General features: G+C 37.6%; 1 protein-coding gene across 4 annotated transcripts in view; it reads right to left on the bottom strand.

Moving 5' to 3' along the window:
- RPGRIP1 (RPGR interacting protein 1) overlaps positions 1–14,200 on the bottom strand; it is a 58,337-nt gene that overhangs the window by 30,971 nt on the left and 13,166 nt on the right. For 3 of the 4 annotated variants that reach the window (XM_039869877.1, XM_039869878.1, XM_039869879.1), the window contains exons 1-2: positions 1,850–2,090; positions 49–209 (exon numbers count right to left, since the gene is read on the bottom strand). In XM_039869877.1, coding sequence (XP_039725811.1) covers positions 49–209; positions 1,850–2,090 — 402 coding nt within the window. Of the gene's footprint in view, positions 1–48; positions 210–1,849; positions 2,091–3,584; positions 3,659–4,133; positions 4,281–5,181; positions 5,206–8,788; positions 8,895–10,257; positions 10,496–10,884; positions 10,978–12,155; positions 12,431–14,200 lie in introns of those variants that run through there. The other variant, XM_039869876.1, reaches the window with a different exon arrangement.

The raw sequence follows: 14,200 nt of genomic DNA, 5'->3' as shown, positions 1-14,200 counted from the left end.
TAGAGATCTCTCTGTTGAGGGGACTCGCTTGATTAAAGACGCACATACCTCTATCAGAGTGGACTCTTGGAATAGAGCTGGGTGAATGGCTGGTTCAGATTGCCTGTCAGGAGATTGGGAAATTACGTCTTCATTTTGGAGGATCTCTACTTCCTGTTTATGCTTCTGAAGCAGGTGGGTGACTTCAAGCTTCAGATCCTTGTTTTGAGCTGCGGAAGAGTAATCCAGAAGGTTGAAACTCTGCAGTTATCAGTAACCATGGTTAAAGCTGGACCAAGTGTGAATTAAATTTTCTCACTAATGTTTAATTCACTTATAAATTTGCCCTTAGAGAAGCAGTTCTCTTTTATTCCTACAAGGGATTCTAGCTTGTTGACCCAGTAAATTGAGTTGAACTTTGAACTCCAAAAACAAAACAAAAACACCTACAGAACTGTAGAGTAGAAGGGAGAACAACAACAATAAACAAGAAAAGCCACTTGACTGACTGGGGACAGTCCAAACTTTTGACAGCACCATCCAAGCCAGTATCTCAAAAACTCCTTTCCAACTCCATCCTGACTTCTATGCTATTGACTCTTTGTGGTACCTACTCTATACCCAGCCTGAGAAAGAGTGGGCATTTGGGAATGTGTGTGAGTGTGTGTGTGTGTGTGTGTGTGTGTGGGGAGTTATATAAGGATGCTAAAGGGCACAAGTGCATTTCAGAGAAGGAAAGTGATCAGTGTTTAATGTGATCATTTCATTATGCATTAAACAGGGGGTTAGGTTAGATAACCCTAAGGTCTTTATGAGACTTTACTTGTACTTCATACCTACTACAAGGTCCTCAGCATGTGCCCTTAAGCTTCACCCTTTTATGGTTCCTGCCTCTATTTTTCTTGATGTCATATTTCTTTTCTTTCACTCTCCTATATGACTATACTAAAATATGATGAAATATAAGTTTTTATAAGATTAAATATCAAGGTCTAGGATAGCAAAAAGAAGTGAGATAAAGGTCTCTTTGACATTGATAGTATTTAAAAAATTTTTTTTTTTAATTTATATTTGTTTCACTCTTAGGATATATTGTGATGATTAGTTGGTATATGTTAATATATGCTGCAGTAACACAGATGTGCTACATCTTCATGACTTAATACAACAAAGTTAAAGTCTTTTCTCAAGAAGTCCAGTATAGATCAAGAGGCTCTTTCATTTTAAGTCTTGAGAATTAATCAGCTTTAATTCTGTTGGAGCTAATATTTTGATATGTGGCCTCCAATGCAGGTTGTATAAACTAAGCAACAAAAACAATTTAGCCAAAAGGAGGGGGTGTGGGGTCACCATCTTGCCTGCTGATTGCTTCCTCAGACAGGAAAGCCAGAATATGCTGCTCTCAAAGTGGTGAGCCCCTAAAAATCTTTGGAATAACCATCTACTGTGATCCAAGTTGGCACAGAGGGAAATGGTAATGGTAACCAAGAACAGCAATTTGCTTCTCAATTTCAGGTATCATGGGCTAAAAAAGGGGGTTGGGGCTCTCCATCACCTCTAAAATAACTGATTAGACTAAAAGACAGAGATAATCATTTTCAATACATTCAATAAATAAAATGAATGTTTAAAAACATAATAAATTAAGAACTGGCATCCTCTCAAATGGAAAGTCATTACATAGGAAAAAGTATATGTATGAGGTAGGTGTTATGCTTTCTAGGTTGTAAATCTGATCTGATTGCCAGTGTTCTTATTCTATTATCCATGACCAAGTGAGGGATTGGAGAAATCCTGGCCCAAGTTCCCTTCTCCTAAAACAGATATAGAGAATGCCTCATTTGAAAATGCTTTTTAAGGCCCAATCTACCTTTCTCTCTGGACAGCTGAAGTAAGACTTCTCTCTTCTCCTCCAGCTCAGCATCCAGCTGATCCTGCAACTGACAGACTTTCTGCTGTAGCTGATCTCCTACAAGCTCATTGTTCCAGAGAGGCTGATTACTGCTGTCCAGCATGCTGAAAATGGGAAGTAGATAAGGAGGAAAGAGGGAATTATCAGGTGGATACTGAAAGGTGTGTAATAGGACGTCTTTATTACACAGTTTCAGCATCTTCTGGGCCTAGCTCATCATTCATTCCCCTACATGTTTTTTTCTGCCCCTGCTTTATCTGTAACTGTCATTTACCAACTGCCTTGGAATTTTTGAGTCTTACTGAGTTCTTTAGTATCACTTCTGTTTAGGTCTCAAATAGCCCACTGAGCAAACAACCCAAGTCATATCTATTTCCCAAGGAACTTCCCCAGCATGATAGATTTGTTTAGGCAGAGAACTGTGAACAAGACATTCTCAAGCCTGCTGGATTAAAAATTAGGAACAAAATACTCCTCTTTTTTTTACTCCATTCCTCTATCTACCATCACCAATGGCTTGTTTAGAAAATATTTGCCTTCGAACCAGATTATACATTACTACACCGAAAGGCAGGAACTAAACTTTTCAGTGACTATACCCTGCACATCAGTGTATCTAGCTGTCAGATTATATTATGATAAAATATAAGTTTGATAAGACTAAATATCAAGGTCAGACTGATTTTGAGTGTGTTTACACTCGAAATCACACATGGCCAGTCCTTGATTGTTTACACAAGTGAAGTGACATTGATAATCACATTATTTCTGCCTATGTTTTTTTTTTGTATTTATCATTTTGATAAATGTGATCTAAAAACAACTTGCTTAGACTAGCATTAAAAGTTCTTGGCACTTTCTGACCATATATTACATAACAATCCAAGAAGATAATGTTCTGAATGATGAAAGGAAGAAGCCAATAAGTGTGTGTCACAGGGAGTCTTCCAAGTGGATAATTCCCACACTACTTCATTTCACTGAATTGAAAAGCATCAGCTGTTGTCAGAATGCTCGCATACAATCTCCCCAATCTACCCTTTGCTGCCTGTACCTGAGTCAAAAGGAACATTTAATTTTTTTTTACTCCTGAGGATTTTTAATTTCAAAGTTGATACATGAATATACATGTTAGGAAGAGTTAAAATGATGTGGAAGTATATAGAATAAAATTGAAAGTGCCTCTTTGCCCTACTCCAATCCTTTTAAAGTCAGAGTTAGCATATTCTTTTACAATTTGATTTTTCTTTTAACAATATATCTTAGGCATACAGGTCTACCTCATTTTTAATAGCTTAATAGTATTTTTATTGTGGGAATGCAACGTGATTTATTTGGTCAGCCCCTACCAAAGGAAATTTGGATGATTTCCAATTTTTTTCTATTACTAACAATACAGTAATTAACATTCTTATTATACAATATCTTTGTACATATGTGAGGATTTCTTTAGTTTTGATTCCCCCAAAAATGGAATTGTTGGCACAAATGATATGCAAATGTTTAACATTTTGATAGTGTCAAATTCTCTTCCAAAAAAACTGTGACAAGTTACATTCTCACTAACAGTATTGAGTACCAGTTTCCCATATCCTTATTAATACTATGTATTATTTTTAAAAATTGGTAAGTCACTTTTCTATAATTGCCTTTTATAACAAACAATGTTTTGGGACCCAAACTTGGTACTCACTTTTCTAAGAGTTTGTCATAATTGTCATTCAGCAATTTTCGTTCTTTTTCCAAATCTTCAACTCTTTCCTGAAACTAAGAATGACAGTCGAGTGACTGAGATAAAATTTTAAATTCTATTGTCTTATACAAGATTTCCCTTTTCTGCTGTAGGTGGGGCTTCGGTGGGAGGTTTTCTATATTCATCTTCCATGTCTATGAGGAGCCATTCAACTAGGAAAATCTTGAACCAGTTAAAGGTGGAATAAAAAACTTTTATTGGAGTTAATGAAGATTCTCTGAAGTAAATCATGGTGTCTGGGTTTCTACAGGTAGGGAAGCAGCAGCACACTATAATTGAGCAAAGACCTTGGATAACAAACATAAGTATGTATCCCAGTTCCCCCCAATAGTATAATCTTGAGCAAATTATTTAACCACAGGGAGCCTCATTTTTCTCATTCGAAAAAATGAAATACCCATAGCGTTGCTAAGATACACTTTTTAACATCTCTAAAATTGGAATATAACTTACTATTGATGGTATCTTTCAATTATCATTGTTATTTACCTCCTTCAGTGTTATTTGCAGGATGGACATATCTTCCAGTTGGCTCTTCAAGCTCACAGCCTTCTTGCTCTCCTCCTTCAGCTCTGCTCTGAGCTCATTCACTTGGCTGAAGAGGGCATCATGGGTTGCACTCAGGATTCCCTGATTCTGGGGCAAAAGGAATGTTGCTCTGGGAATGGTCATATCATTTACCGGGAGCGGTCTCAAGATACCAGCAACCCTAGCATTCTCTAGTGGATGTCACAAAGAATGGCTTTGATTAATAGCATGTTGAATTTACATCATAAATTGACCTTGTTTTTCACCCCAGAATTTCAGGAAGTATTATTTCCCTGTTAGTGAGGATTTCACACTCTGAGAAATTATGAATTCAAAATTCAAATTAATTCTTAATTATCCCAAGGTTCAAATTAAACCCTGGCTCTAAGTGAAATGACACCTTTCACAGCCGCCTTTATTTTCTAAGCTATTCGATAATTTTTATGATAATATACTCCTCCCTCTGCAACTAGCAAAGTGATGTATCAGCTCTGGAAGTTAAGTGTGCATTTTGCTGATGGACACCTTTGGTGAGGAACAGCTCTGTCTGTTTATGCTGGGAACTCTGCCTTAGTGACTCTGAATCATGGACATTCACCCAGCTTCACATGCACCCACTCACAGGGAGAAATAGGCCCAAATATTTAATAACACCAGAGAAGATTTGCAATGACTTCGTTATATCTCACCACCTCACACATGCTAGAAGAATAGACTTAGGAATTTTTGAACAAATGCTGTAATTCTTTCTAGCAATAGGTTGAAAATTACTATTTCAAATATATCTCAACTCACATCTTATATTTCAATTTTTATGAAAACGTGCATTAAGTATCTTCTGATTATATTAGTAGTATCACTTATATTAATAGAAATTGCATATGACATAATAACTGATTTAGTTGACTAAATTTTGGTGTTATGTTACTTAAAGATGAATCTGAATTTCTTTGGATTTCATTATTCTGATTACTCAGAAACAGAGATTCAAGGAATCTTTATTAAGTACCTTCTGGAGCAGAGTTTCATATGCCTGCAAGAAAAAAATAAGTATTATTGTATTGATATAGCTACTTGATGTTTATTTTTGTTTATCTCTGTATTATAAATATTTAAATATTTATTTTAAAAGACGTTATTAAAAATTCCCATAAATCAAGTCAACCTGTGTACCTGTTTACTAATTGCTGCTACTTTTCCCCTGCCCTAGCTTGCCAGCTAGTCTGTGAATGTAACAGATCACACCATTTCTTTTAAAAGGATGAAGGGTATTTATCTGCATTTGCACTGCATTTGGTGGATTATCCAAGAAAAATATTGATTTTCAAACTAGGCACTATCTACTACTTAGCACACTCTAGAAAGGTCTCTTTCCAGTTTTAAAAAGAGAAAAAACAATAATAACCAAACTAACAACAGCTAATATTGGTTGAGCAGTTTGTGTGTGTTATATGTTACTATGTATTTCATTATGTTACCCTATGATCATTATAATTGTTTCACATACATTATCTCACTTAATCCTTACAGCAAATCTGAGAGGTAAGTATTATTGTTTAACCTTAAAAATGAAAAACTCAAAGTTTAAAGAGCTAAGTCACTTGCTTAGACTCCAGAGTCTGTTTTACTCCTAAGGGATTACAAGAATGCAAATTTACTTTAGTATATGTGTAAGAAAGCATGATTAAAAGTTAACTTGCTAAAGAAAAACAACTTGTAAAACCTACATTTAAAAAAATTGTGGATGATATTCACCATTTTAGGTCATCTCTACCACTACCAATGACATGGGTAAAGACATTCAAGTTAGAATGGCTTTTTTCCTTTTTTCCTTTAATGCAATGGAGGAATTGATACTTTAAAAAAAAAAAATCTAATCCCACAAATACAGGTATCCCTTGCTCTTCAAAAATTTGCATAATGCCACCTCGCTTTTATGAAAGCGCCACATTAGTACTTGTTTTCACTAACTGAAAAAAATCCAAAAAGGATTTTCACTTTTACAAAAAAAAAAAGGTGAAAAATAAAAATTGCACTTCGTGTTTCTTTTGCAGTGGACCTGTATGGATGCAGCACACTCAGAGCAGAGCAGTGAGAGTGGTACCACCAAGCTCTTTCCTAGGAACTAAATTCAGCATCTCAGCATCAAGCCTCCAGAGCTTTAAATTGTGTCTGTGAGTATCTATGCTTCATCTATATTTTGTGCGTGCATTAGCAAGATGTGTCCTAAGGTATCAGAAAAGCCTAAGAGAGCTCATAAAGTTGTTACACAGCATAAAAGTGGATGTAATTTAAGTGTTTCAGTCGTGCATGTGTTGAACTTGCCTGCGTCCACCATTTGTACTATTTACACAGAGAGGAAGAATCTTGAAAACTGCAAAAGTTACTTTTGGTTCTGCTAGCAGCAAAGTGGTCTCTATAAGTCAGCATCCAGTACCAGACAGAATGGAAAGTCTCTTGCTTAAGTGGATATACAAAGTGTGGTGTGTATTTATTATATCATTCCTGTTTTTACTATATGTTAGAATTATGCTAGATTTCATGTATTTTTTGGTATGATTTGGTGAGTTATTTTTTGGGTCTGGGAACTCTCCAAAATTTTCCCATATAAACTAATGGTAAATGCTTCCTTGCCATTTTGGCTTTCAAAAGGCCTCATAGGAACGTTCTACTTTCAGAGAGTGAGTGAGTGGGTGTGGCGAGTGGGGGGGGTGCTGTATAGCTATTTACACATACAATTTTAAATTATCTTCCTTCCTATATCGCCACATCCTTTATGTGCTACCCAAATTAACCAAATCAAAAGAATACAAGCAGACACCTGGTTTTCTATAAAACATAGATTTGAAGATTGGCCTTGTAAAGATGCCTTTAGTCTCATCAGAACGGACATAGCAAGGGCAGTCCTAACTGCAGCCAGTCTGAACGAACAGCACCACCGTCATCTAATCACCCAAGCTAGAGACCCAGGAGTCATCTTCTAGTTCTCTTTTTCCCTTACCCACTCCTTCTTGGTGATGAAGTCCTTTCTTTTACTTCCTGAACCTCTCCCGATACAGTTCTTTCTCACTGCCTGGGTTGGGATCCTCATTCTGTCTCTCCTGAACCACTGCAGTCGTCTTTTACCTGATTTCTTTGCTTCCAGTCCTATACTAGACAATCTATCATTCACTCTGCTGCCAGATAATCTTTCCTTGTAGTTCTGTAATTTTTGAGAACTTGAAATTTTCAGAAAAGTATAATAACAGTCATCTCTAATTACAGTGCTTTATAATAGTGTTTTTAAAGTATTATTTCTTTATTAAAATGTATAAAATATTCAAAAATATTTCAGACATTTAAAAAAGGCAAAGTGATCTTTTTTTGTAGGAAAAGTTGATCATGTTATCAATTTGCTTAAAATCTTTCTGTAGCCCTCCACTGTCTGTAGGATAAAGTCCAAATTCCTGACAAGGCCTCCATGGCCCACTGCCTAACATTTCTCACCTCTGTGCCTTGGCTTCCATCTCTCCTCTGCTGGAAAGCCCTCCCCTCTCTTGCACACTTATTAATACCTGATAATCTTTCAGTATCCCAGTATTTGACTTGTAAATATACTCTTTTATGAATCGTTTTAGGATACTGCACCCCATTCTCTGGTGGATCTAACTATTCTCTCTTTTATGTTCCCCCATATCCTAGATGTGGATAGTTGGTACGTGTTTACTTCTTATTCTCTCACTCCTATAAATTCCTCGAAGGCAGGAGATGTCTTACTCATCTTTGTAATCTTTGTAGCCCAGTGCTTTGCACAGTTCCTGATACTCGATAAATATTTATTCAATAACAGAATGATGCCAATCTATCACTTAGACCCTTATGCCCTATTTCCACCATTCATTTGTGAGTTTCTATATAGTGGTAATAAGAAAAGAGCATGAGCCATGGTGCCAGATAAACCTGAGCTCAAAGCCCGCTCTGCCCCTTATTATTTTTATTTTTATTTATTTATTTTTAATTTTTATTATGGTGACATTAGTTAAAAAAAAAATCCAGTAAGTTTCAGGTGTACAATTCAATAGTAAGGAATATATATATTGCATTGTGTGTTTCCTCTTACTATTTTTATGACTTGAGCAAGTTACTTAAATTCTTTGAGGCTCAGCTCCTTCATCCATTAAATGCACTTACCTTGTGGGCAGTCATCAGGCTTAAATGAGATCAGCACTGTAAGCACCTAGTCCAGAGTCCAGCATACAGAGAGTACTCAGTAAAAGCTGCTTTCCTTCCCTTCCCCTGTGACTGCTCTTGGCCTCTTCCTAACTTAAGTACATTCTGCTTGTGGCCCTTGGCTGAAACCTTAACCCTGACACAAATGAATCCCACTTAATTCCACCTTAGTGGGCAGGGCTTGAACCTTCTTCCTAATAGAGAGACAATTGAAAGTATTAGAAAAAGAATAGACTCTGAGTTGCAAGGCTTGGATTTGAATATTACCTATAAGTTGTGTGACCTTAGGTAAGTAACTTAATTTTTCTCAGTTGTGGTCTCCCATGAGTAAAAGGGAGAAAATAATATTCATCTCTTAATTAACTGGTTTTCCCCCTAAAAAAGCACAGCCGATGACGGCAACTCACATTTTGAACTTCTGTCAATTGTGCTTTTGTGGCTACCAATGAGGTGTTCCTTTCATGTAAGAGCTTCTTAAGTCGAATCAGCTCTATGTTCTCCTTAATGGAAGTTCTGGAGAAAGAAGACAGTGCTAAAATATTCTGTCTGAGAAAGGACAAAGTTAAGCACCTTTTCCCCCTGACTCTGCACCAAGAAGAACATCTTCCTTTTACCTCTTGCCTGTCTATTTTCCCCACAACATGCCCCAAATAGGAAGTATATACACACTCCTATAATAATCTCCTTTCTACTTTTTCCCCTCACACCAGCTGAGAGTTGATAGAGAGACTACCAACCTTCAATTCTGTATTCTGAGAAAACATAATAGCTATTTTTAAAATTATGGTGTTCACAGTTTCCCATAAACCTTGCAAAGACCTGCTAAATCTGAGTTTTGTTTCCTTAGAGAAACCAGGAAAGTGTAGCTATGAGGGGACCCGAGGGAAGATTATTGGTTTTGAACCCCGAAGATTGTTTTCTTTATCATTTGAAAAGTACTGGGGAGGATTTGGGTTCAGTAGATTCTATCTCAGTGATTCCCAGTTCTAGCTGCTTATTAAAATCATCTGGAGAGATCTTTAAAATTATACTCCCTGGAGTCTACCCCTAGTAATTGAAAGAGAATCTCTGGGTGGGGCCCAGGCATTTCCAGTTTTAAAAGCCTCCAGGTTGAAAACTTATGTCCACACAAAAACCTGCACATAGATATTTACAGCAGTTTCATTCATAATTGCCAAAACTTGGAAGAAATCAAGATGTCCTTTGATAAGTGAATGGATAAATAGTGGTACATCAAGATAATGAGACATTATTTGGTGCTAAAAAGAAAAGAATTATTAACCAATGTCACCCCAATAAATTTAATGGGAAAAAAAAAAAAGAACTGAGCTATCAAGCCATGAAAAGATATGGAGGAAACTTAAATGCATTATTGCTAAGTGAAAGAAGTCAATCTGAAAAGGCTACATACTATATGATTCCAACTATATGACATTCTGGACAAAGGCAAAATCATGGAGGCAATAAAAAGTTCAGTGGCACAAGGGGTAAGGAGATGGTGAGGGATGAATAGGCAGAGCACAGAGGATTTTTAAGGCAGTAAAACTATTCTGTATGATAATATAAGGATGGATACATATCATTATACATTTTGTCATAGAATGTACTGATGCACAGTGAGGGCTAAGAATTCACATCTGATGATAAGGATGAAAGAGTTTTCCTTTTATGAAGTGAGGCAGCAAATCTTCTATTTATACATCAGGATCCCCTTTAGGCTAATTTATTTCTTAACCCACTTAGGACTCCAGGTCTCCTCAGATTGAATTTAAGCTCAAGCATTCTCTTTTCCTCTGAGATGGAGGAAAGGTAAAAACAAGAATCTTTTACTTTTTCAGTTCATTATGGCTTGAGGCATGGAATGCCACACTCTTACCGAAGCTCTGTGGCCTTCTGAGCACAATCCAAAGAGCTTTTCTGTTCAAAATCTTCATCTTTGGACCACATTTTCTCAGGAGACTTGGGTGGTTCTTCCATTTGCATTGTATTGCTAGTCACAATGTGAGCACTGTTAAGCATGCATAGACCAATGCGTTTAGTCATAATTATGACTTTGCTGAAAGAAATTATGCTGTTAGAAAGAACATTAAACACAAAAGAAGAAATAGAAACTGCTGTTACAGAGACTGAGATTAGGCTCTAACAAATATAAAAAGTAATCTTGATATGTGTGGAAGGTTATGTTAAAAATATAGCTTTTAAGTGTCAAACAGAAATATAAATGAATTACAACCTAAGGGATAAAAATATAAAGGGAAAAAGAGGGAATACTTTCAATTAAGGAAAGAGCCTTTATTCTTTTTTCCTTAGAAGACAGACAATTGCTTATTTTCCATTCTTAAGCAATGAATTTAGAATTTGACCCAGGGTTGACTTTCATCTTCTCTGATTATGCTGGAAAGACTCAAAAATACCAATATACACTTGTTTCCTAAATGATATATTTTCAATGAAAGCTGAAAGAGTAACAGTGCAGGATAAGTGAAAAGAACTCACAGTTCACTGGGTTCGCTGGATATTTCACCTCTGGTTTTTTCATTTGCCACATGCTCCTTGAATGTGGGAGGGGCCGTGTAGCTCAGCCTGATCCTTGCCTCTGAAAGTTGAGACAGAAGATGCGACTCTGGCAACAGCTTTCTCCAGAACACCAAGCGATAAAACTAGAACACCAAGTGCTGGACGTAGAGAGCCTTGAGACCTGGGGGAAATCCTTACATGACCACTGATCCAGAGAAGAGGTTCTCGGTCTTTGCCCTTGCATAGATATGCAACTACAGATTTTTAAGTCGACAGGACTACAGATTCTCAAGTAAGAGAGTACAAATGGGAAGAAGAAAGGTGCAAGCTTGTCCAAGGACAGGGACTGTATGTCTAACTCTACTGCATCTTTATTTCTAGCACCTGGTATATAATTGGTAATAATGCTGAACTTAAACTGAACTGAAATTTAGATTTATTTACTTTTTCTACTTTTAGTTGTTTTTGCAAAGATGTGATAGGCTCAAGTAGGAAGCTTGAAAATAGAGGAGCATGCTAAACAAAACCTAAGACTGAATCCCCAGGATAAAGACACTCCATTCCCATGGACCTAAATCAGGGCTGAGTAGGCTAGGTGAAGAAAATTTACATACAAAATTTTACTTAATTTAATGCTGAGTTTCGTAGTAGCCAGAGACTCTTAGCCACTTGGAATACAGGAAAAGTAGGAATTGCAACACTTCACTCACAGCCTGACTTCTAAGTCTAGACTTCAAGAACGGGCTTTGGGAATCTCTGAACCCATGGAATTGTATGCAAAGTTTTGTCTATGTGCCATGTGTTTTTCTTGGGAGGAGGCCTCACTTTGATCTTGGTTTTAAAGGAGTCCACTTCCCCAGAAAGGCTAAGAACCCCATTTTAGAGGCACAGCCACTCAGTACTAAGTCCCAGTAGGGAGACCTGTCTTAGGATTATCGCCCCTTACACCTGAGAGGGACATCAACGTAATCTCTGTGTATATTTTCTATACCTGCTGCAGAACTTGACCAGAAAATTCCCATTTCAGTTGTCTGATTGGTCTCTCAGCAGTACTTAACTGAGAATTTTGAACCTGACATCCCACTCAGGAGAGAGAAAAAGAAAAGCTTTGAGGAAGGTGGAAAGGAATGAGAACAAGAGAAGAAAAGAAAAAAATAAGATGGTGGGAGGAACAAAGCAATGAAGAGGAAAATGTTTCTGGCAAATCAATCGCTCCCAGGGTTTTAGTCCTGTCGGGGACTCGGCCCTGAGTCTCACCCCTCTTGGGTTTCTCAGACACGGGAGCACCGGCAGTGTGGAGCTGTCTTTGTGCCACGTGCACACGAGGCTGGGTGCTGCGAGGAACAGGGGGGCCGATGCGCAGGAGCTGCTGTTGTGGCCGGAGCATCAGGGGGCGCTGGTGCTTAGGGGGTCGTTGCCGCCACCCCGCATTTCGCCGACGCCTAGCGGGCTCTGAGAGCTGCTCCAGGGCTGCCGCCTCTACCCTCAGGTCCCGGCCCGCAGCCGTCAATCGCAGGAAGGCTGTCCTCATCCTACGGGCAAAAATAGAGCTGGTCGCATGTGACTTCTCCTATGTGACAGTTATTTCTACAGTTTATTTGGTGGCAAATCATCTGAGTTAATCTGCAAAATAAATATATCTACTGTAGTCTATTATTTACACTTAAAAAATTAATTTTCTGTCCCTAATACACTGTAACTCTTTGAGGGTAGGGACATCGTGTCCACCTTTGTCCATTCTGTTGCAGTGATCACACATTCATCTTAGTAGAAAACGTTGGGACAATCAATATATTTGTGTGTATATTTATTTTTGAATTATATACATTTACTTCTAACAAATTATGCTCAGTGTAAAACAAACAAAAATACTAATTTTTAAAGGGGAGATAATTAAATATAAGTAGAAATTTTAATATTTACTTTTCCCATCCCAGTTGTCCACGCACTGCTGTATATGTGCCCAACCTTAAGGATGAGTCTTCTACAGCTGTTACTTACTATACACCGAGCCTTACCTAGAATGGACAGTCAATCGCTATTTATTGTCTTGACCTAAAATCATGCTTTCTACTATTACCATCAGATTCTATGGTCCCACTGCCTGCCAGTTCTGACATTTACTATGTGGCCTTAGGCATGTAATTAACCTTTTATGTTCAGTTTCCTCATTTATGAATAATGATAAAAATAGTACCGGCCTCACTAGGTTGTTATGAGGATTAAATAAATTAATATATATAAAGTATTTAGGACACTGATGGTGCATTGTAAGCACTGTGTGAGTTAGTTATTATTACTTACTGTTATATCCAGATAAAGAAATCAAGGCATAAAATAAAAGGGTTGAGGGAAAGAATCCAATTTAACCACTTAGTATCTATAATCTCAAGTATTTTGTGGTTATCAACCAAGAAGCAAGACTTTGTCTCGCGCAAACTTCTGACTTCAGATTCTGGAGTTCTCCACAACATAAAAGAATCTACAACTCTGAAGAGTGCTGGCATACAGTAGAAGCCTACGATCCTGTAGATTCTAAATGAAGCTCTGAACTACTCCTCGGGATTACCGATGAGAAAGCAAAAAGCTGCTTCTGACACGGGGAATTGGTCTGACATAGTTAGTACTAGGTGCTGTTTGAAGTTGGCCTGGTGCTCACAACCAGGCCATGTTATTATCCTGTTGGACATATCCCACAGAGCACCAACATCAGAAAAGGCCATTCTGAGACCATGACCGAAGGATATAAAACAAGTCCACTGCATAATCCTGTCTAAACACAGACAAAATGCAAGGTTACTGTGTCACCACAAAATACCAAACATCCTCCTCTCCTGGCTAATGTGAGTGACTGCTACTTCTTTACAATTACAGCTTTAGCCTCACTCTAGTCTATCCTCCCTGTAGATAAGACTTTTTGAAATATCCAAACATGGAAGTGTCCCTGCTTTCTGACAGTACCAAATCTGGAGCAAATTCCTGTTACCTTGGACATTCCCCAAATCATCCAACTGAAGCCCAAATCTTATGTTTCTTTCTAACATATTCTTACTGAGATGCCTTTATCCTCCCCATAGGGTACATTTTCTCTAGCTGCAATGAGTAATAAACCCAGCTTGCTCAACTACAGGTGTGTTCCTGGTGGTCTTTGGCTGGAAGGCAATATCTTCAAAGTACTTCCTAGAGATAAACCTGGAACTTTCAGAATTCTCATTCTTCTTATATGTTTATCTACCCATACCCCATATCTCAGATTCCTCTCCAGGCCCTCACCCAAACCATTGACTTTTGAAAGCCAATAC

This window comes from Pteropus medius, unplaced genomic scaffold, assembly GCF_902729225.1.
Source record: "Pteropus medius unplaced genomic scaffold, Ma_sr-lr_union100, whole genome shotgun sequence".
NCBI classification, from domain to species: domain Eukaryota; kingdom Metazoa; phylum Chordata; class Mammalia; order Chiroptera; family Pteropodidae; genus Pteropus; species Pteropus medius.
The sequence above is the reverse complement of the archived record's forward strand: the minus strand, read 5'-3'. Positions and strand labels throughout refer to the sequence as shown.